At 47.9% G+C, this 24213-nt stretch overlaps 2 protein-coding genes across 2 annotated transcripts in view; one reads left to right on the plus strand and one right to left on the minus strand.

Annotated features, from left to right (window-relative positions):
- The window catches only part of cacna2d4a (calcium channel, voltage-dependent, alpha 2/delta subunit 4a), a 55920-nt gene that overhangs the window by 14661 nt on the left and 17046 nt on the right, over positions 1–24213 (plus strand). The window contains exons 21-26 of the mRNA XM_067254999.1: positions 71–116; positions 305–402; positions 538–631; positions 771–866; positions 1196–1323; positions 3384–3452. Of these exons, the coding sequence (XP_067111100.1) occupies positions 71–116; positions 305–402; positions 538–631; positions 771–866; positions 1196–1323; positions 3384–3452 (531 nt within the window). The remainder of the gene's footprint in view (positions 1–70; positions 117–304; positions 403–537; positions 632–770; positions 867–1195; positions 1324–3383; positions 3453–24213) is intronic.
- On the minus strand, positions 8714–17946 carry lrtm2a (leucine-rich repeats and transmembrane domains 2a). Its single transcript, XM_067254917.1, has 6 exons — positions 17907–17946; positions 15918–16094; positions 15650–15802; positions 15343–15534; positions 10468–11064; positions 8714–9189 (listed from the first exon to the last, which is right to left on the minus strand). Exons 1-6 carry the CDS (start codon positions 17944–17946, stop codon positions 8714–8716), a joined length of 1635 nt encoding a protein of 544 aa, XP_067111018.1.

Here is a 24213-nt window from a genome sequence, read left to right on the forward strand (position 1 = left end):
TCTCTCTCTCTCTCGCGCTCTCTCTCTCTCTCTCGCTCTCTCTCCTCACTCCTTGTGTTTCTCTCTCCAGGTCTCCATGATTTGATGGCTCCAGACCTGACCATCGCAGATGAGTGGTGAGTGTGTGGGTGAGAGGGATTGAGAGTGAGACGGAGAAAGAGAGAGGGAAAGAGACAAAAAAGGCTGACATTTTGTATCAAATGAAAAAACATTCTTCTACTTTAATAAAACTTTTAAATGACTGTCACCAAGTATTTTACAATATATATTCTTTCATATTGTGTGTGTGTGTGTGTGTGTGTAGGACATACTGCGAGACAGACATTGACCCCCATCATCGTAAGCTGTCCCAGCTGCAGGCTGTGATTCGCTACCTGACGGGGAAAGAGCCGGAACTGGAATGTGAGGAACCTAGCAACGAGGAGGGAGAGAGGGTGGGAAGAAGGGCGAGATGGATGGATGGATGATGGAGGGATCAGAGGTCAGAGTTAAGAATAGAGTTATGGAAGTTTGACATTGCTGTGTGTGTGTATCTAGGTGATGAGGATCTCATGAGGCAGACGCTGTTTGACGCGGTGGTGACGGCTCCTATGGAGGCCTACTGGACTGCCATCAGTCTCAACGTTGCTAGGTAACACACACACATGCACGTAAACACACACACATGCAGGCACACGTAAACGCACACACCTATACTAAGCCTTGTTTTATTCTCCCCTAACTTCTGTATCTGTGTGTGTGTGTCTCGTGTGTGTGTGTGTGTGTGTGAGCAGCATGGATGACGGTGTAGAGACGGCGTTCCTGGGAACTCGCTCTGGCCTCATGAGGCTCAGCAGATACGCTGGCATTGAGAAGCGTGTTGCCAAGTGAGTCACACACACACACATACACACACACACACTCTCATACTCAAATACACTCAAACATACACCACTTCCTCTCTCTCGCACACACACACGCTCTTCCATTCACATTCATAGACAGACACACACACACCCTTCTCCACACAACACACACACACACAGACACACACATCGACATATAAATACGTATGCAAATCTTATAGTGGCAGTAAGCACCCTCTAGTGGTGATGAGAGAAACGACAAGTGTGACTGTCTCACCATCTCACCTTGCCTCTTCACATCATCCTTCTTATCTTCCTCCTGGCCTCCACACACACACACACACTAACAGGAAGTTCCTCACTAAGTCGGATAAGGAGAACATCTTCACTCTGGACCATTTCCCGGTGTGGTACCGCAGGGCAGCTGAGTACCCTGCTGGCAAGTTCCTGTACTACATCCCCATGGGGGACACCAGAGGTACACACACACATGCATGGACTGGCTCAAACACACACACTTTCACAAGCACGCATGCACCCACACACATGCACACATACTGTACACAAGTGTACTCACTGGCAAAATACACACACGCTCACAAACACTGGCGCACACACACACACACACTTTCTCAAACCGTAGGGATCAAAGACAAACAGATGCAGGCCTTCACAGAGGCACTAGATGGCACACAACCAAACACATGCAGAGCAAACTGGTATGCATGCCCAAACACACACACACAAACAAACTCTCTGGCTGGCACACACAGTAACCATAGCAACTGCCTCAGACCCAGCCTAGACTAAGACTGAAAATATATGGTTTCAACAAATGCTTTCAACCCTTAACACCTGCATATACATACTATCAACACTGTACACCTGTGTGGTCACTTTACATCTGTACACTATCAACAGTATATAACAGTAATATATACATATTCACACTAACAATGCTATATACGTGTATTATACTGTATACACACTATCAATACTATATACATGTAGTAAACTGTACACACACTATCAACACTATATACATGTAGTAAACTGTACACACACTATCAACACTATATACATGTAGTAAACTGTACACACACTATCAACACTATATGGCTATAAGATGTTTACGAACCCTGGATACAGGGTGGGAAAATGTGTGTTGTGTGTGTTTGGGGCTTGCGGGAGGTCTAGACTTGTAAGGCAGGTTGGGGAGTGAGTGTGTATGTGTGTGTGTGTGGTGTGTAGCCCTGCAAAGGTGCAGTGTCAGCGTGTGAAAGCTGCCTCCCTGTTCAGATGTGTTTAAGGACTATGAGGGGGACTCTAGCACCCCCACCTGGCTGGAGGACCAGGAGCAGGACAACCTGGAGGGTACCTAGATACACCTCGGTCTGGCATGATGCACCCAGTTATACTGCTGTCTCTCTCTCTCTTTCTCTCTCTGTCTCTCTCCCTGTCTGTCTCTCCTCCCCCCCTCTTTCTCTATCTCTCTTTTTCTCTATCTCTATATTTTCTCTCTTTCTCTCTCTCTCTTGTCCTTTATTCTCTGTCTCTTTGCATGGTCAGTCTGGTTGTTAGCATGCCTGCATGGTCTGACTCTGGTCCCAGAGTTCAGCTGTTGCTGGCCTGTCTCCGGGACGACAGCAGCTCTGTCATGTTACAGCCAATGCTACACACACGCTACATACATGCTACATACATGGCACATGCTTCATGCATGTTACATCAAGGTGACATGCCTCCTGTCCTGTTCTAATAGAGAGGGCCTTAATCTTACCCTTGTGTTAATAGACAGACACACCTGACAGACAATGTTTTGTGTGTGTGCGGGTGTGTCCTACTCTGTCTGTCTGTTCCCAGCAAAGCAGTTATTGCAGCTATTGATTCTCTTGTCTCTCTCTGTCATCATCATACCTGGCAGCACAGACACGCACGCACACACCCAGAGAGACACACAGACACCCTAAAGCACATTAGGGACACACACATTTCACACACACACTGAAATGTACATAATAGGGCTTGTCAATGGCAAGTGGAGATGGATGAATCTTGAGCTGAGCCTCAAGCACGATCCAGTTCAGTTCTATTACCCTGCACTACATCAATGACTACTATTCCCCCCCAGGAGTCATACAAACACACACGCACACACACACTGGCACACATTCATACCTGTACAACCACACGGCCACACGGCCACACACACACACAGGCAGCCATTCAGCTCATCAGCAGTCATGACCAGAGCAGTGTCGTCTCTCGCCGTGCTGGCAGGGTGGCATGAGCGAGCGTTGCCGTGGTCACAAATCCACCCTGGCATTTATGATCGTCATAAATGGCCCGTCTCTGAATGCTCCTACGGGCTAGTCTCTGTAACCATGGCAGTCATGCCAACCATGGCATACGTTAGTATCATGAACTTTACGCCCTCTTTAAGGTTGGAAGTTTGTGTGTAGGCGTGCATGCGTGAGTGACTGAGTGAGTGAGAGAACGTGTGTGTTCCTCTCTCACTCCTGTCTCTGTGTGTGTCAGATGGGAGGATGGTCATCTCCATCACGGCTGCCACGGTTACGGTGGGGAAGAAGACTGCCATCGCTGGAGGTAGGACTCTCTCCTCCTTCTCTTCCTCCTCTCCTCCTCCTCCTCCTCTTCCCCCTCCGTCTCCCATCCCTCCTCCTTTCCTTCCCCATGTCAAGTCTCCCAGCTGTGGAGTGTTCAGATGCTGATGTCAACACATGGAGTCTGCTGATCTCCCTTCCTGTCTACAGCTGTCCTCACTTCCTGTCTGTTTGATGCTGAGGAAGCGACCTTGTCTTTGCCACCAAGACTGTAGGCTGTGGGTGGTGTGTGTGCTTGTTTGTAGGTGTGTGTGTCGGTGTCAGTCAAGCTAGACACCCTGTGGGGAGTTTAACAGTGTGAAAGTTTGAGGTGATTTGTTCTGATTGGCCTTTTAAGACCTTGTTTCAGCTTAAAGAAGAAAAACTGCCCATGTAAGCACTTCTTAAGCACTTCTTAACGCGGTGTGTGCATGTGTCTGGGGTGTGTGTGTCTGCACCTCTTTGGTGTATGCTGTAGTGTGTGTCTGGAGTGTGTGCGTGTGTCTGGGGTGTGTGTGTGGTGTCCTTGTGTGTGCTGGCCCAGCCTGTGGTGAGTGACACAGTCATCAGTCATAATTACCTGGAAGAGATGAGGGTCTCGTGGTCTGCATCCTGAATGGTGTCCATCCGTCATAGTAACGAGAGATGATTCTCCCTCTCTTTCTCTCTCCCTCTCTTCTCCTTCTCTCACCCTCTCTATCTCTCTCTCTCCCTCTCTTGTTTTTTTTCTTTCACCCTTTTTCTCTTTCACTCTGTCTCTCTTTCCTTTGCTCTTTTTCTCCCTCTCTATCTATCTATCCATCCATCCATCCATTCATTCATCCCCCACACACATTTTCTGGCCGTCTGTCTGTCTGTCTGTCTGTCCGGTTCTGCTTTTCTCTCCCTCTTCCAACACCCTCTGCTGATTGGTTAATAGTTATATTAAGAATGAGCCTAGATTGGTGAAGGATGTTTTTAATGATCAGTAGCTCTCATGTCAGATTGTTCATTGGTCAGTAGCTCTCAGGTGACAGATGACATTGTCTGGTTGGTCTTATGTAGCCCTGATTGGTGAAGTAGGCGTGCCTTTTACGTTGATTGGCCGGTGTTGTAGTATCCTTGGTCACAAACTGTGACTGTATGGTTGTGTGTGTATGTGTGTGTCTGCTTTATAATAGACACCTCTGGAGGGCTTAGTCTTCGAGGGTTGGAACCCTTCTGGTTCTTACCCAACGCCACACAGGAGAGCTGTTCATCAATGATTCATAGTGCCGCCATGTACTGGCCATGTCTCTGTCTTTCATTCCTCCTTCCATCTCTCTTTCTCTCCCTCCCTCTCTCTCTCTCTCTCTCTGTGTCTTAACTTCCTCTCTGCCTCCGATCTACACTGAATAGTTATTCATGGAGCCTGTGGTGGTGACGGAAGGTCTGTTCCTTAACTAGTTAAAAATCTCTCCTTTCTCTCTCTCCCTCGATCTCTCGCCTCTCTCTTCTCTCTCTCCTCTCTCTCTTCTATGTCTCTCTCTCTCTCCTGTCTCTCTCCCTCTATCTCTGTCACTCAGATGCGACTCAAGCATCTTAAGGAAATACATTCTTTATTGTTTTTTTCAACATTAATTCTTCGTTTTATTATACACAGCCCACAAATAGTATTTCAAACCGCTTATTATCTGGAGCGAAAAATAAAGAAGACTTTTGTATCATCCGATAGACTTTTATTATAACAATCTTAGAAAAAAAGAACGGTAAAAGAAAAGAGATTAAAATTGAGAAAGGAAATATACTGTAGATTAGATAAATAAAGATAGATAAAGGGTTGACAAGCTTTCTATCTCATCTTTCTCCATCTCCTCCCTCCATCCTACCATTGCACAAAGTGTAAGCATAGTCTGCTGTCTTTGGGTGTTTGACTCAGTCTAGTGTCCCTATAAATGCCCTGATCTGGGTGCAGTATGCTCTCCTAACTTACTAGGGTGTGCTTGAAGTATATAGCCCAGTACAATGAAGCCAGTGTACCAGTACTGTAAATTATACTGAAGAGTCACATCAAATGTAACTAAATTACTCTCAAATGCTTTTGAGAATCCTCTTGTAGCCGCCCCAAATGTGTTGTGACCATAACAAACGTGTAGATGACGTCGTAATAAAGATAGTTCTTGAACTAAATACAGGTACAGATAGTTCTAGACCTAGTACAGATACAGATAGTACCAGAACTATATACAGGGACATAGTTCCAGAACTAATACTATTATTCAGTGGTTTGATGGTTGGTTGTGGAGCTTCCTGTTTATCTTGTAATAAGTGACATCTTATTGTTTCATTAGCCAACGTTCTGTATCAGCTGTAATATTGGTCCCTTATTAAAATGTCACAAGTCATATACAGTATATATAACTGTAATACCACATTAAACACACAACTAAAACAGTCAAGTTTAGTACATCATAATGATCATGATCATCATCCTCATCTTCATCTTTATCATTCGTCATACTCTGGTTAGTTATCGGGACATATACCACAGTTATAAAAGTAAGACACTATTTAGAAAATGTCTAAGCTATCTATAATACTGGATAATATATTTTATTATATAACTTCAGGATATGTTTTGGTCGTACAGCAGACACTTAGTACCTTACACAAGTCCTATAGAAAGACACAGGTCAAACTAACTGGGTTGCACACCAAAGACGTTATGTATAATGCATAAATACTGGATCATAAGTTATTCATTCTAGGATACCATAACACATAAAATTGCTTTTAAAGCCTCTAATCGTTGTTACATCCCTGTCAGCCTCAGTTTATATATATATATATATATAATATTGTATTAGATTTGTCGCCTCTGCTGTCTTGTCGTGGCGCAAAGAGGCAGCGCTGCAGTTTTCCTGTCAGCCTGCAAGGAGCGGTGTTACTGTGTGAGCAGAGACCAGTCTGCATACTGGCTGGACTGTGTTGGTTCACTGTCGTCTTACACTTCTGGTCTTGACAGCATGGACAGGCAACATGCTAGTAGACTAAGCGAATGAGTGACAGAGGAGGAGGGAGAGAGGGGAGGGAGGGAGACAGGGAATTAGAGAGAGTGGAATATGATAGGAGTGAGAAAGTTCTAGCGTTGGCAGAGGAGTGGCCTCACAGGATTAAGTGTATAGCTTCCCTGTGCGTGCGTGTGTGAGTGTGCCTGTCTGCGTACACTGTTGCTCCCACTGTTGGTCAGAAGTATATAACCTGAGTTTCAAACACAGCCCAACCAGCCCACCACTTAACTGTTATCCAACATGGCACTGATGAATGATTAGCGGTTAGGCCTTATCAATCAGTGCTGGCACTATTAGGGGAAACATGTCACCGTGACAACTGCCTTCTTTTGGTTGATCATGGAAGACTAGAACTGTAGCCCTCTTTTTTTTATTTATCTTTTTCGCTTTCTCCTCTCTGTTGTAATACAGAATATCTAAGGGAAAATAATAAAATGGGGTTAGTGGGCAGGGCCAGCTGTCCCAAACTACATAGAGCGGGGTCATAGGTCAAATGTTCCTTCTTGGTTCAGCACTAGGTTGAATATGTCAGGGTTGAGACTGATATCATCATGTTGCGAAAGTTTGAATTTCATGGGACAGGTGATAACTCCAATACAGTAGCAACAGAAACCAAAAAGAAAACTAAAAGCTAACCCTAGCTAATGTCGCTCCTTAAAACACATTTTCCAAACAATCGTGAAACCAAGTTATCAGACAATTTGTTGAGCAAATTGTCATGACTTGAGTCATAAATCCACTTTGATGCCAAATGTAGCTACTCTTGAGTCCATTTAATGCTTTCAGTTAGCCAAAACTACAATTTACTCCAGCAAAATATGCTGTCATCAGATGTTGTGTCTCATCCTTAATATATTGATCCTAAATTGGAGTAGATTTCTGCACACCTGGAAGGCCTGTGTCTAGCTTAGTGTCCATTCAGATCTGTCATATCAGGTGTTCTACATATATTCTCTGCTCCATCTCACCCATAGATAAGGAAATGTTTCTATAATATCAATATATTGCCATCATTAGCCTCCACATTGTGACAAATAACTAAATGCATTGAAATAACTAACAAATAACAAATAACTAAATGCATTGAACTCTGGGTAGCGTAATTCTCTTGGTTCTCAGCCTGACAGAGACTTTATCAGAGTATTCCCTCCTGTGACACAAAACTACAAAGATGGATTAATCTTGCTACTTTTTAATCCACATTTACTAAACTGCAGACCAGTGATCTGAGTGTATCTATCCACTTCTACTAAAACAAACAAACGTACAGTTACATAAATACCCAAACAAAAACAAAACAAACAATATTAATATAATTCTGGAGAACAAATTAACATATATGAATACTGGGAGAGTTGATTCACACCACACCGTACAGACATTAATAATATTAATTAAAATGATGACTATCATCATCCTTATCGTAGAGATACAGAGGACAATATACTGTTATTTTCCAGAAGATTCAATAGTGGGCAGGGCCAGCTGTTTTTTCATAGCAACTACACAGAGAGGGCTGGAGGGATGAAGAGGAGAGAAACAAGTCTGTAAGTAGGGAATCTTCCAGATAGTGATAGAGGGAGGAGGAAAGGAGGAGGAGAATAGCAGCGTTTTTGAATCCCTTTGTTTATTAAAATCCCTTCCGGGTAGGGCGACCATCTTAGAGGATAGGCAGGATGGACAAGGAGGGTGGGAGGGGCCAGATGGGCTAACAGGAAGTAAAGTGCAGGAGTCTGGAGTTTATAGTCTTTTTAATGTCATGCTGACCTGATTTGTAGTCCATACCAGGAAAGGTTTTATGGGTCTGTATGGGTGTAGGGGCTTGGGGGAGGGGGGCAGAGGGGCCAGAGGGCTTGGTCAGGGTAAGAGGGCCTGGAGGCCTCAGGGTACTCGGGGTGCTGGGCATGGGTGGGCAGAGGAAGGCATTTGAGGCCAGTGTCATACTCCACAGGTTCTCCCATAGAAGTTCATACTGTCCTGGGGTCTGTTAGTCCAGGAGGAGAAAGGTGAGGAGGAGGAGGCGAAAGAGGAGGTGTAGTCCTTGTTAGTAATCCACACAGGAGAGAACCTAGGGAGGAGGAGGAAGAAGGAAGGAGGAATGTTCATAGACCAGGGAAGTCGCCTCTCTCTCCCACCAGACCTTTCAACCCTAAAACCCCTGACCCCTCTACCCCACGACCCCTAACCCCTCTACCCCACGACCCCTAACCCCTCTACCCCACGACCCCTGACCTCTCTAGGCCACAGAGGAGATCTGTTTCTCCTCCGGGTCTCCGTCCCCCTCCCCGTCTCCCATGAGCGGCTGCCTCTTCTTCAGCTCTCGCTGGTACTTGGCCATCAGCGAGGCGTAGATACACCCGTAGGCCGCCGCCGCCACCATCATGATGCAGACGATGCCGCACACCACGCCCGCTATGACCACCGTGCCGATGGCCCGCCGCACGCTCACCGGCTTGTACCGCTGGCGCACGCAGTCCGGTAAAGCCGCGGGGTCGCCCGGGGCGACGGGCTCCGCGGTGGGGGAGGCGGGGCCGGCGGGGGGGAGGGCGCGGCTACAGGGCGGCGACGCCCCGCCTCCTCTTTTGGCCTCGCCCCCTTCGTTTTCGTCCTCCAACTGGAGGCAGTAGTTGAACATCTCCACGGGAACCCCTCGGATGTCCCGCCCCCGCAGGTCCTTGGGGAGGGTGCACTCCAACGCATCCACTTTCCCTCCTGAGAGGGAAATAGAGAGATATAGGAAGAGATAGAGACAGAGAGAGAGTGGGAGGACGAGAGAGGGTGAGAGAGAGAGATGAGAGGGGGGAGAGAGGGAGGAAAAGAGAGATGGAACATGAGAGGAGGAGAGCCATGACTACTAACGGCCCTCATCATCAGCGCCATGTAAACAAGAGGCTTATCTAAAGATGAATCATGATTATACCCCTGAGAGAACAAACACACACATACTGTACACACCCACACACACACACACTTACACAAACACACACAGACATAATGTACACACCCACACACATACACAGACACACACTTACACACAAAACACTCTGCTGTCTGACCGAGGCAGTGAGATTGAGATGGCCTCAGCGCTCTATAATTGATGAGGTGACATGCATACGCTTGCGTCTGAGAAGTGTGTGTGTGTGTGCGGGTTTGTGTGTTTGTGTATGTACAGTGTGTGTGTGTGTGTGTTCAAGACTAAAACCTCATGAGTCATACTGGCCAGTGTTCTCAGCTGTCTCAACGTGTTTGTCAAGGTCGGGAGACATGCGACGCACGGCAGCGATAAAGAAGCTGCTTCAGCTCGCAGGCTGCTTGGTGTGCAGGTGGAGAGCAGTGACGTCTCTCATGCCAGCTGATGACATGAAGCAAACGCCAAACAACCACATGACTGCACCACGATGTGTCCTCGTGCAACACACACTCGCATACACACGCGTACACACTCTCACACACGTGCACACGCTCTCAAACACACACACACACACACACACAAGCTTTCCTTTCTCGCTCTAGTTGTCATAGCTCAGTGGGCTCCACAAGCTGTACTAGTAGTGTGGTCAGAGGGGGGGTAGCGGGGAGATGTTCCCCAGACAGAGAGGATTGTCTCTGGGGTGAGGCTCGGGCTCTCCCCCTCTCTGTCCAGAGCTGGAACTGGAGGAGTGAAGATACAATGCTGTCTCAATCATTCTCTTTCTATCTCTTTCTCTATCTCTCTCTCTCTCTCTCTCTCTCTCTCTCTCTCTCTCTCTCTCTCCCCTCCCTCCCTCCCTCTCTATCTTTCTGTCTCTTTCCCTGTCTCCCTGAAAGAGGTGGGGCTACCCTGCTGTATTCAGGGTTATTATAAAGTCATGAGGTCTGAAAGCTTTCATACTGTACCTCCTGTGTGTTCTCCTGCTGAATCATCTAGTTACACACGCTCACACACACACACCTTCCTTTTGCCCCCCCCATCGTCCCTCACTCCCTCCTCCCCCCTCCTTCCCCCCTTACCTCTATACACCAGCCACTCCATCCAGTGTTTGAACTCCCTGAGGTTGCAGTCACACTCCCAGGGGTTTCCCCCCAGTTCCAGGTGCTGGAGGTTGGCCAGGGGCTCGAAGGCAGCCCTCTCCAGGCCATGGAGCCTGTTCCCGGCCAGCGACAGCCAGCGCAGCCCCTGGAGCTCATCCAAGAGCCCCAGGGGTACGGTCGACAACCCGTTGAGGGACAGGTCCAGGCGCTGGAGCGCGCCCAGCCCCAGGAACAGCTCCCTCTCCAGGGTAGTGAGCGAGTTGTTGTGGAGGGACAGCTGGGTGAGGTTGCCCAGGTCCTTAAACAGGGCGGGGGGCAGGTTGTCCAGGTAGTTGTTGGAGAGGTCCACGCTCTCCAGGGAGGTGAGGTTGGCGAGGGCGCCGGCGGTCAGGGAGGAGAGGCGGTTGTTGGGCAGCAGGAGGATGCGAGGGCCCGGGGGGAGGCTAGCGGGGGGGGGGATGGAGGAGAGGCCGCGGGCGCTGCAGTCCACCAGGCCGGCGCTGCAGAGGCAGGGGGGGGGGCAACTGCTGGTCTGGAGCGCCAGGCCGGACAGAACCCACAGCACACACAGCACAGCTTGGGTGAGGGGGGGGTGGGGGTGTAAGGGGGGAGAGGAAAGAGAGATGGGGAGAGATAAGGGGAGCGGGAAAGGTAGAACCGAGGTGGGAGGAAGGACAGAGGGGGGGGGGGGGGGGGGACACAGCATTATGCACAGTCATTGTATCTTCCTTCCTTAAAAATCTACATCAATAGAGCACAATGACACATAAAACAGGCTAGGTTAACTTATATCCCTGCAGAGTTTGTGTGTGTGTGTGGTGACTGGCAGAGCCCTGGAGGTGAGAAGCAGACAGAGGTGAGCTGGGCCAGAAGCTGTCACAGGTTATTAATGAGGAGAGGACGGAGCCAGCCAAGCCCTGTGTGTGTGTGTGTGTGTGTGTGTGTCCAGTCTTTGTGTGGCTGGCATTTTCTGGGCTCAAAGTGGGCCAAAGTGTAGGGCATTGTCATGTGACAAGGTCACTAGTCAATCACCACTGGAGACTAATTCTTTCTTTTCTTTCTCTCTCTCGATTTGTCTTTTTCCCTCCCTTTCACTATTTATCTTTTTCTGTTTCTATCTCTCTTCTCCATCCCCGTCTCTCCTTCTCTCCCTTTGTCTCTGTCTTTTCTTTCTCTCCTATCTTCTTCATCTCTCTCTGTCTCTCTCTCTCTCTCTCTCTCTCTCTCTCTCTCTGGCTCTGGGGTTTTCTATCATTATGTTTTTACTTTAATCAGAGTAACACTTCTTTTCTCACTAACTCACAAATCAACCCCCTGTCTTGTATCTCCTATTCCCCCTCTCTCCTCCCTCTCCTCATCTTCCTCCCTCTCCTCATCTTCCTCCCTCTCCTCATCTTTCTCCCTCTCCCCCATCTCCTGTCAGTCCTCTCAAACAAGCACTCTCCTATATTCATTCTATCTATCTGGTTTTTGGAACAGCTTGTCTACTCTCTCCCTCTCTCTCCTTTTCCTCTCTCTCTCTCTCTCTCTCTCTCTCTCTCTCTCTCTCTCTCTCTCTCTCTCTCTCTCTCGCTCTCTCTCCCTCTCTCCATCGCTCCCCTTCTCTCTCTCTGTCCACTAAGAAGCCTCTATATATAATCAACCATGTTTACGTCGGAACTCTGAAGGGACTGGAGCACTTGACAGGAACTGCAGTGTTCTGGACCTCTGACAGACCAAATGTTCTAGAATGTTCCTACACGAGACGAAGGTTTTAGAGATTCTAGAATATTCTACAGAGGAATGGGAGGTGGTTGGGTGAACACTGCTGGTCTGCTACAGAACCGGAGCTAGTTGGATCGTGTTAGCCTGATGAGCTGAAGCCACAGCTTTTTGTGTGTAATAGCCTGTGTCCAAGGTCAAATGTTTCCGAAGTTATAAATCTTAATCTGGAAGAGGGTTTCATTCATCGTCAGCTTGTTTCATCACATTCATATGAAATTTTAAACATCCTGGTTGTTATTTGCATATGTCTACATGCAGCTACTGTGTGTGTTTCTGATGAAACCAGGAGGAAAGATTGGCCTGGAGCCTGGACACATTTTAAACGGAAGACAGGATTGTTTGGAAGATTCTAGAATCATACGTTGTGTCGTGTTCTGTTCTGGGAGTCCCTGATGAGCAACACTTCACGACACAGAGATCTCTCCTCCTCTCCTCTGCTGTCCTCTCCTCCTCTCCTCCATGCTGCAACAATATTGTTTGATTGTTTTTACCATTTACAACAATAGTCCTCTGTCCCTTTCTCACCCTTCTATCACCCTCTACCCCTCTTTCCCTCCCTCCCTTCCTCTCTCACTCTACCACTCCCTCTCACCCTTACCCTGTTTCCTGCCTCTCACCCTCCTTCGCAGCTTTCTCCCTCCCTGTCTCTGGTGTCTCCAGACACTCTAGCTCTAGCAGACTGTGCGGTGTTTGAGAGAGAGAGAGAGAGAGAGAGAGAGAGGGCTAGAGTTGAATGTCACATGATACAGGTGTTCCATCTGTCGTCTGCGGCAGACAGACAGCCTGGGTAACCTATACAGTACACACACACACACACACATCTTCCGTCTTATTCTCCTGTTCTCTTCTTTTCTACCTCTTTATCACTAACTCCCTCTCTCTCCCTCACTCTCCCCTTTCTCTATCTTGTAAGATTACCAGTACAGGGCTGTTTTTATGGTGTCCCAAAATGTAGATAAAGACACACACACACACACTCCCTGTGTTACGGGAGGTTTTAATGGAAGCCCAGCATGCAGATAAAGTCAGCAGCTTCAGATGCTATCGATCTGTTACAACTAAAGATACGAAACGCAACAAATGCGAGGAGTCGGCCTCTCCCCCCCAATTCTCCCTCCCACTTCTCTTCCCTCACTCCCCCTCCATCTTTCCCCCTCCTCCCCTCCTCTCCTTCTTTCTCCCTCTCTCCTCTCGCTCCCTTTCCATCTCCCTTTTCTGTCTCCCTTTCCCCTCACCGCACTCATCAGACGTCTGTGTCCCACTTGTATCAGAGATGTTTAATACCTCCCTTTGAGGGGAGGGGAGTGCAAGGGAGGGGAGGGAGAGAGGTGAGGGGGAAGGGGAGGGATAAAGGAGAGGAGACATATTTCCTCTAAGTCCAATTCATATTTGAGGGGTTTCAGCAGAAGAGGGTTCTTAGGCTTTCTTGCGCTCTATTTCTCACTGATAACGTCTCCCTCGCTCTCCCCCTCTCTCCTTTTCCCTCCCTCTCCCCCTTTCGTTCACCCTCTCTGTCTTTCTCTCTCATTAATTAGTCCGCATTTAAAATGCATTATATGGACCGGTGTCAAGCGGAAACGGAGAGAGAGTGTTTGAAAGGGGAGAGAGAGAAAAAATTAGACAGAGTAAAAAAGAGAGACAGGGAGAGATTGTCGCGCCATGTTGACTAACAAGCTATCCAAGTGTTCCAAAAGGCAGCCTGGAATAGCATAATTTAATGCACTCGCGCGGGCACACACACTCACACACATCCCTCTGTGAGAGGGAAAGCAGGCAGTAATTGGTGCTGTCACACTGTTGACTTCAGACAGCCTCTCCAGTAGTGCTTAGAACCAGCGACAGTGGCACGCGTCATTGATATGCTGTGACGGAGCCGAGCTGTGTGTGACTGTGTGTGTTAAGTGTAACTGTGTGTGTTAAGAGTATGTGTCTGTCAGTGTGTGTGTTTCTTTGTGTGTGTGTGTGTGTGTGTGTGTGAGAGAGAGGTTTTAGGTTCCACAGAGGGCTGTGTGGAGCAGAGATGATGCACAGCACAGCAGGAGTATCATGGCCTCGACCTGCTACTCACACTATATTTGCTTGACATGGCCTCATAGACATGTTTAAAAAATATTTGGCTGTCATAGTAACAAACGACTAATTCGTATATCTTTATTTGAGGTCAAGAATGTTAGATATGAGGTGTCTAAACCATTTCACTTTCCAAACTACACAATGACGTGGAGGCGTTATATATCACACACTCCTATTCAGTGATTGGCCAGTAGAAATAACGTTACAATGTCCCAAGCCCAGCCCATCGGCTCAATCCCAAATCCAACAAGGTGTATTTCGCACAGATGGCTCACATTTCACTGGTCCTCTTCGCTGACACACACACACACACATACACACACACACACACACACAAACAAGCAGACACACACACACACAAACAAGCAGACACACACACACTCACACATGCAGGCATGGACACTTATTAACACACACACAGCCATGTTCACACACTCAGGCAGCCACACACACTTATGAATACACCCCCCCACACACACACACACACACACACACACACACACGTATCAGTTGACAGTCTGGAGTGGCGCACACAGGGACGCTTGTGCCATATGGCTGCTTAGCTACTGTTCCACCTCCCTTCTCTTCTTCTCCTCCCTCCATCACCACAGGCCTTCCTTTCTTCCTCTGTTCTATCGCTTCATCTCTCCCTCTCTTTAGCTCTCTCTCACTGTCTTTGTAGTGTGTTTGAAGTGCATGAAGTATTGTTCTACAGAGAGCTTGCCATAACTTCCTTCTTGATGTTTTATGTTTTTTTTTTCTTCATTGCCTCGGCTAATGATATTACTGATTATTCATAAATCCTTTTATACAATGCATGTGTGGGCGTGCGTGTGTGTTTATTTGTGTGTGTGTGTGTGCGTGTGCGTGCCCGCATGTGTTTACGTGTGTTCGAGGATTAGAAACAGAGATCAGAAAAGCACTGCCTCTGAGCTTAGAGAACAAGAGAGAGGGGGATGAGAGAGAGAAAGAGGCCAGAGAAAGAGAGTGAGAGAAAGAGTGGGAGAACACAGCCACTTGGAGACTGAGAGTGGGAACTGGAGTAGAGGTTGATACTGCTGGTTATGTAGTGTTTCTGGGAGCTGAAGTACAGGTTGATACTGCTGGTTATGTAGTGTTTCTGGGAGCTGAAGTACAGGTTGATACTGCTGGTTATGTAGTGTTTCTGGGAGCTGAGTAGAGGTTGATACTGCTGGTTATGTAGTGTTTCTGGGAGCTGAAGTAGAGGTTGATACTGCTGGTTATGTAGTGTTTCTGGGATCTGAAGTACAGGTTGATACTGCTGGTTATGTAGTGTTTCTGGGAGCTGAGTAGAGGTTGATACTGCTGGTTATGTAGTGTTTCTGGGAGCTGAAGTAGAGGTTGATACTGCTGGTTATGTAGTGTTTCTGGGAGCTGAAGTACAGGTTGATACTGCTGGTTATGTAGTGTTTCTGGGAGCTGAGTAGAGGTTGATACTGCTGGTTATGTAGTGTTTCTGGGAGCTGAAGTAGAGGTTGATACTGCTGGTTATGTAGTGTTTCTTGGAGCTGAAGTACAGGTTGATACTGCTGGTTATGTAGTGTTTCTGGGAGCTGAATAGAGGTTGATACTGCTGGTTATGTAGTGTTTCTGGGAGCTGAAGTAGAGGTTGATACTGCTGGTTATGTAGTGTTTCTGGGAGCTGAAGTACAGGTTGATACTGCTGGTTATGTAGTGTTTCTGGGAGCTGAGTAGAGGTTGATACTGCTGGTTATGTAGTGTTTCTGGGAGCTGAGTAGAGGTTGATACTGCTGGTTATGCAGTGTTTCTGGGAGCTGAGTAGAGGTTGATACTGCTGGTTATGCAGTGTTTCTGGGAGCTGAGTAGAGGTTGATACTGCTGGTTATGTAGTGTTTCTGGGAGCTGAGTAGAGGTTGATACTGCTGGTTATGCAGTGTTTCTGGGAGCTGAGTAGAGGTTGATACTGCTGGTTATGCAGTGTTTCTGGGAGCTGAGTAGAGGTTGATACTGCTGGTTATGTAGTGTTTCTGGGAGCTGAGTAGAGGTTGATACTGCTGGTTATGCAGTGTTTCTGGGAGCTGAGTAGAGGTTGATACTGCTGGTTATGTAGTGTTTCTGGGAGCTGAGTAGAGGTTGATACTGCTGGTTATGCAGTGTTTCTGGGAGCTGAGTAGAGGTTGATACTGCTGGTTATGCAGTGTTTCTGGGAGCACGGAGGGAGAAGTTGGAACCAGCTCCCACATAAACACATACTGTATGCACAGTATATTTCGTATTCAATATATATACTTATACCACACACACAACAAGCACTCACACACACACAGCAAGCACCCACTCACACATACACACAAAAACCTCAAGGACTCGCACACACACGCACACACACACACACATACACACTGAACACGTATACCCCGCCTCAGCTGTTGCTATGCCACCCGAGTACACCCTGGGATTCCCATTCTCTTGAGGGTTGTGTGTAGTGTGTCTCAGCGTGTGTCACTGTGTGTGTGTGTGTGTGTGTGTGTGTGTGTGTGTGTGTGTGTCCATACACGCGTGCGTGTGTGTAGATGCAAGTTTCAGAGGCTGGTGAAGGAAGGCATTTTGATTAACAGAAAAGGAATGCATCTTTAAAAATATTAAATTCCCTCTGTAACCCAGTTCTTTTTTTAATCATTCTGTCAGGCTAGCTTATGTCATTTCCTGTACGATGACCCACCCCCCCCACACACACACACACTCACATACACACACACCGCCCCCTTCCCCATCCAACGCTTCACCGCCCTCATATCCCAGCATGCCCTTCAGCCAGAACAGAAATACCACAAACACGCGTGGTTTGTGTGTGTGCCTGTGCGCCTATTTCAGCCACTGCATCAACATAACAGAAAGAGAAAAAGAAATTCAGAGGGAGGGAGATGGAGATTGAGAGAGAGAGAGAGAGAGAGAGAGAGAGAGAGAGAGAGAGAGAGAGAGAGAGAGAGAGAGAGCGAGAGAGAGACAGAGAGAGAGAAAGAAAGAGAGAAAGAAAGAGAGAAAGAAAGAAAGAAAGAAAGAAAGAGGAAGGAAGGAAGATGGAAAGAGAGAGAGAGAGGTAGAGAGATGGAGGGAGATAGAGGTGGAGAGACAGGGAGAGAGAGAGACAGAAAGATGCTGAGGATAGAATCTGTGTGGTTACGTCAGAGATAAACAAGGTCCAGTAACTCTAGTGCAGCAGAACAACCTTTACACGTGTTAACGAGTCACGTGTCATAATCGTGTGTGTACTGTGTGTGCATGATGCTCATCACGCGAACAGTAGCAGCTGGGCAAACACACAAGGAGTTCCTCCTCCTGGGCTCTTAAGCTTTATGCTCCTAGCATGTTAGCTTGATGCTGCTATTATTAGCATTGTAGGCTTGGTTTCTGTACTGTTAGCATGTTAGCTTGATGCTCCATCATCTATAACATGCTAGGCATGCATCTTAAAATCCTGATGCTGTCTTAGCATGTTAGCTTAACACTAACATCAACAACTCTTGTATTGCGCGATCGCTCTGTGCTCGGCAGGCCACACCTGTCCTGATGAATCGGAGTCTCTGGTATGTACTCACCTGGGCTGGCCGGCGTAGCAGAGGGCCTGTTGAGAGGCATGGCGGCGGGTCCCGCGTCCACCCTCTCTAGTGAAGCTTTAGCATCAGGCTTGGCTAGGCTACACACTAGCCTCCTCTCCTCCAGGGGTGATAGAGAGGTTGTACGCACGTGAAGAACCTGGGGAGGAAGAAACCAAGTTTCAGTTACAGATGGGGAGGAAGATTGTATGTTATATATAAGGATTGACAACTGTCCATACATTCATGTTGAGTAAATGAACAGATTGGTACCACACATAGATTCTCCATTTGTGTGTGTATCTGTTGAGTGTGTTTGTGTGTGGGTGTGTGCGTGTGTGTGTGTGTGAGACAATCAGAAATAACCCTTCTGTGTTTTATTTTATGAATTATAGATGAGTGTGTGTCTTGGCGGTTAACACAAACCCTCTCTAAGGGACTCCCATTTGCAGTGTGGTTGTGCATGTGTATGTCTGTGTGTCTATATGTGTGTCTACACGTGTGTGTGTGTGTGTGTGTGTGTGTGTGTGTGTGTGTGTGTGCGCAGAAGGTCTAGGTTGAATTTGCTCTGTACACAGATGAGTGAACATGCACCTGATCCCCTTTCTTTTAGCGAGCACACACAAACTCACCCACATACAAACACATACACACACACACAGACACACACACACAGACAAACACACACAGACATATTGCGGACAGTCGGACAGATGAACCGACAGACAAATAGATAGCAGGAGAGAGAGCTAGTGAGACAGAAGCCCCACAGCCGGTTCAAGGTGAGAATGTTGCGCTTTTATGCCACTTCACAGTTCTGTTAAAAAGGTACGGACACAACATCGGGAGTGAGTGTCGTACAGTGAAGCCGGAAACAAGCCGGCAGTGAAGGTAGTCACAGAGCCGTTACAACGTCTGTGAAAGGATATCTAAAATCACAGACAGGGTGGCATACTGCTGTCTTTGCTTGGTTCAGTGTAAGCAAGCAATGGCGACATAAAGAGGGTTTTTCTAAACGGCAATTTTGTGAGGTCTCTGTGTATAAAGGCCTATAGATAGAGAGAGGTGGCAGAGAGAGAGAGAGAGACAAGGAGAGGAGAGGTGAGGTGACAGGGACATTAGGTCTGGTCCCTGTGGTGTTGTATCATTAAGGATGTTTGTACCTCTCTGATTCCTGCTGGGTAACAGACACCAAGACTAGACCACCCAGCCTGTTCTAACCTGCTCTCCTCTAACCTGCTGTACTCTACTTTAACCTGCTCGACTCTGCTCTCCTCTAACCTGCTGTACTCTACTTTAACCTGCTCGACTCTGCTCTCCTCTAACCTGCTGTACTCTACTTTAACCTGCTCGACTCTGCTCTCCTCTAACCTGCTGTACTCTACTTTAACCTGCTCGACTCTGCTCTACTCTAACCTGCTGTACTCTACTTTAACCTGCTCGACTCTGCTCTCCTCTAACCTGCTGTACTCTACTTTAACCTGCTCGACTCTGCTCTCCTCTAACCTGCTGTACTCTACTTTAACCTGCTCGACTCTGCTCTCCTCTAACCTGCTGTACTCTACTTTAACCTGCTCGACTCTGCTCTACTCTAACCTGCTGTACTCTACTTTAACCTGCTCGACTCTGCTCTCCTCTAACCTGCTGTACTCTACTTTAACCTGCTCGACTCTGCTCTCCTCTAACCTGCTGTACTCTACTTTAACCTGCTCGACTCTGCTCTACTCTAACCTGCTGTACTCTACTTTAACCTGCTCGACTCTGCTCTACTCTAACCTGCTGTACTCTACTTTAACCTGCTCGACTCTGCTCTCCTCTAACCTGCTGTACTCTACTTTAACCTGCTCGACTCTGCTCTACTCTAACCTGCTGTACTCTACTTTAACCTGCTCGACTCTGCTCTCCTCTAACCTGCTGTACTCTACTTTAACCTGCTCGACTCTGCTCTACTCTAACCTGCTGTACTCTACTTTAACCTGCTCGACTCTGCTCTCCTCTAACCTGCTGTACTCTACTTTAACCTGCTCGACTCTGCTCTCCTCTAACCTGCTGTACTCTACTTTAACCTGCTCGACTCTGCTCTACTCTAACCTGCTGTACTCTACTTTAACCTGCTCGACTCTGCTCTCCTCTAACCTGCTGTACTCTACTTTAACCTGCTCGACTCTGCTCTCCTCTAACCTGCTGTACTCTACTTTAACCTGCTCGACTCTGCTCTCCTCTAACCTGCTGTACTCTACTTTAACCTGCTCGACTCTGCTCTCCTCTAACCTGCTGTACTCTACTTTAACCTGCTCGACTCTGCTCTCCTCTAACCTGCTGTACTCTACTTTAACCTGCTCGACTCTGCTCTCCTCTAACCTGCTGTACTCTACTTTAACCTGCTCGACTCTGCTCTCCTCTAACCTGCTGTACTCTACTTTAACCTGCTCGACTCTGCTCTCCTCTAACCTGCTGTACTCTACTTTAACCTGCTCGACTCTGCTCTCCTCTAACCTGCTGTACTCTACTTTAACCTGCTCGACTCTGCTCTACTCTAACCTGCTGTACTCTACTTTAACCTGCTCGACTCTGCTCTCCTCTAACCTGCTGTACTCTACTTTAACCTGCTCGACTCTGCTCTACTCTAACCTGCTGTACTCTAATTTAACCTGCTCGACTCTGCTCTCCTCTAACCTGCTGTACTCTACTTTAACCTGCTCGACTCTGCTCTACTCTAACCTGCTGTACTCTACTTTAACCTGCTCGACTCTGCTCTACTCTAACCTGCTGTACTCTACTTTAACCTGCTCGACTCTGCTCTCCTCTAACCTGCTGTACTCTACTTTAACCTGCTCGACTCTGCTCTACTCTAACCTGCTCCCCCCGGCTCTGCTGTGCTCTTCTCTATCCTCACTGCCCGGGTGTGTGTCAGTACAGTACTCCTTTATCTGTTTCTCTTCTCTCCTTCACTCCTCTCCCCCTCTCTCCTCTCCTCTCTCCTCTCCTCTCCCCCTCTCTCCTCTCCTCTCTCCTCTCCTCTTCCCTCCTCTCTTCTTCTCTCCCCCGTTCTCCCCTTCTCTCCCCTTCTCTCCTTCTTTCCTCTCCTACTTTTCCCTTCTAAACAAAGTAATCTGTTGAGCTGACCTGTACATTACTGTACGTGTCTGTGTGTGTACAAGTATGTAAGTAGGTATATTTGTGTGTGTTTTTGTGTGTGTTGATACACAGTCTAGCCATGTGTACTATGTAATAACATTCAGGAGCCCTGGTTTCACGGGTTCTGGTGTCCAGCCATGTGTCTATTCTCAGAAGGCTTTTTATACCCAGTAGGACCCGTCCACGAACACACACCCGTACATATACAGACACACACAAACACTTACATACACCCCCTCTGTAGGCCCGTATGAGTGTGTAAATACTCGGGTGTCAAACTGGCCTGCGTGCTAGAAGATCGAGTGACAACACCCCCCACCATGCCCCCAATACCCTTCTCCCTCTCTACACCTCCCCCCCCCCCCCCGTCTAAACACACACACACCTCGTCTAAACACACACGCACACCCCATATAAACACACACACAGACACACACACACACCATCTAAACTCACACACACACACCGTATAAACACACACACACACTCCTTGCAGGTGTAGCTGTCTGCACATACTGTGCACTCCCACGTGTATGTGTTCTCCCTTCACTGAAACAGGTGTCAACAAACTCCCTATGTAGATATTTTCCATTTAGTAGCACATCCAACACACACACACACACAGACACGCACACTCACACACATGCAAGGTAATATCCGCACTCATGCACACATGCACGCAAACACACACACATGCATACAGAAGCAGTAATGAGCTGAGGAGCTTGTGTGTGTGTGTGTGTGTGTGTGTGAGTGTTGGTGAAGAGAGAACAAAGCCAGGCTGCTAACAAAGCCTGCTACAGTATCAATTATTGAGAGGATCCACACAATGAGAGGAGGGAAACAGAGAACACACGCACGTCACACACACACACACACACATACTGTCAAATACCAGCCCACCCATAACTTATGAGGCAAAAGGCATAGTTTAGTCAGGCACGTGTGTGTGTGTGTCTGTGTGTGTTTATCTGGTTGCCATTGGTATAACATAGATTAGCTGCTAATAAATGTTCAAGCTCCCATCCATCCTTCTTATAATGCAATTTTCTGCTTGTGTCAATGTTGGCAGACATCCTTGGAAACATGCACGCACGCACACACACACACACCCCGATGCACACACACACTCACACACTATGTAATAAGACCTGTGGAGTGTTCAGGTTTAGGAGACAACCACCCCCCAAAAAATACACACAAACTCACACCTATACACACACCAATACTTGCTAGTTGAGAATTTCCCAGAAATGGGGTGGCAGTAAGACAGCGATTATCACCAGATATGTGTGTCCTTGTGAGTGTGTGTCCTTGTGTGTGTGTGTGTGTGTGTGTGTCCAACCAGTAAGCACAGGAGGAATTTAGATCATATCTTAAATATGTGTGTGTTTCTCATCGTGAGTGCATTTGCATTGTGTGTGTCTAATCGAAATAAAAGAAACAAGGTGGTGTTGTGTGTGTGTTCGTGTTTGTCCGTATTGTGTGTGTGTGTGAGAAAGAAAGAGCAAAACCCTGAGACTCACTCACCTTCTAGAACACCAGAATACCTTCCAGCTTAGCTCAAAATACCACAAAATGCCTCGTGGAGAGAGAGAGGGAGAGGGAGAGACGCAGAGCAAGTGACCGAAGCGTTGTCCGTTTCTATAGTAATAATCCAGCAGATACGACAGCTAGCGCCGCTGGAGAGGAGAGGGGGACGAGGCGAGGGGGACGAGGAGTGGAGCGAGATCAGCGGAGGATGAGGAGAAGAGGATTGGTTCAGAAAAACAGCTGAGAGGTCCAGCTTAGAGCAGAGGCTGGGGAGATCAAGTCTTCAGCAGAGAGAGAGAGAGAGAGAGAGAGAGAGAGAGAGAGAGAGAGAGAGAGAGAGAGAGAGAGAGAGAGAGAGATAGGGAGGGAGGGAGGGAGGGAGGGAGGGAGGGAGGGAGGGAGGGAGGGAGGGAGGGAGGGAGGGAGGGAGGGAGGGAGGGAGGGAGGGAGGGAGGGAGGGAGGGAGGGAGTAGAGAGAAGGAAATAGAGAGCGCACGGAGAGAGCACAGAGAAAGAGAGCCTTATTCCTCAGGTACAGGGTGGTTCCCAGTCCTTCCTGTAACACCCGGGTGCTGCTCCTTAATCTCCAGTCCGACTCGATCTCTGCTCCTCATCACGCCAGTCCTTCTGTCTGAATGTGTGTGTGTGTTGCTGTGTTTGTGGCTCCGGTTCTTCAGCATGCTCCCGTTTCCAGAGGCAGTCTGTGGGTGTGTGTGTGTGCGCGCGCGTGTGTGTATCAGAGCGTGCAGTCCTCAGGGTAGTCTTTCTTGTGCTCGTGTTGCCTGTCTGTGTGTGTGTGCTAACCCCCCCGTATGTGTGTGAGCGCTCAGTCGCTCGCTCGCGCGCGCTTGTGTGTATGTGTGTGGCTTGGCTTGTCACAGATAGTAACGTTAAAGTCGGCTGCTTCTGTCTTACACTCTCCCACACTGAGAGAACGAGAGAGAGAAAAGGGGGGAGAGGGAGAGGGGATGGAGGGAGGGAGGGAAAAGGGGAGAGGGGAGATGGAGGCAGAAAGGGGAGGGAGAAACAGAGCAGAGATGGTGAAACGGGGCGACAAAGGGAGAGGGAGAGACAGAAGGTAGGAGGAGAGAGTGAGAGCGAGAAAGAGAGAGTAGGAGGAGACAGACAGAGAGGTAGAGAGAGAGAGACAGTGAGCGAGAGACAGAGAGAGAGAGACAGAGAGCGAGAGAGGAGGAGGAGGAGGAGATCAGCTGATCTCAGGACTACAGGAGATGAATCTCCCTCTCTACCAATGGGCTTTTCTCCTTCCCTCCGTTCATCTGTCTGTTCATCCAGCCCACCTTTCTGTTCAGCCTCTCCTGTCACTCACACAGGGGGGCTGCCAAGGTGGTCTGTGTGTGTGTGTGGGGGGGGGGGGGTGTTAGTGATAGCTGATTTGTAAATATCCTGCCTCTTTCTGCCAATCTGTTGCCATTTTACCAAAAGAGGAAGAGAGAGAGGGATTTCTGTCTGCAGAGAATAGATGTGGATCTGATACACCTCATTGTGATGGATGCAAGGATGGGACAGACAGAGAGAGAAGGAAAGAGATCAATCAGAATGGACAGACAGGCCGAGGAAGAAAAAGGGGAGAGAAATAAGGGAGAAAGATAATAGTAGATAAAAAAAACTATAGTGT

This window comes from Osmerus mordax, chromosome 17 (assembly GCF_038355195.1).
Source record: "Osmerus mordax isolate fOsmMor3 chromosome 17, fOsmMor3.pri, whole genome shotgun sequence".
NCBI lineage: Eukaryota > Metazoa > Chordata > Actinopteri > Osmeriformes > Osmeridae > Osmerus > Osmerus mordax.

Bases quoted from the DNA above. Each gene is read 5' to 3' on its own strand.
- lrtm2a (XM_067254917.1), bottom strand. From the start codon at position 17,946: ATGCCTCTCAACAGGCCCTCTGCTACGCCGGCCAGCCCAG. The intron at 15,535-15,649 runs GTATCAACCTCT...TTCAGCTCCCAG, and splicing joins GAAACACTACATAACCAGCA to AAACACTACATAACCAGCAG. The intron at 11,065-15,342 runs GTGGCTGTGTTC...CCCTCACCCAAG, and splicing joins TTCCCACTCTCAGTCTCCAA to CTGTGCTGTGTGTGCTGTGG.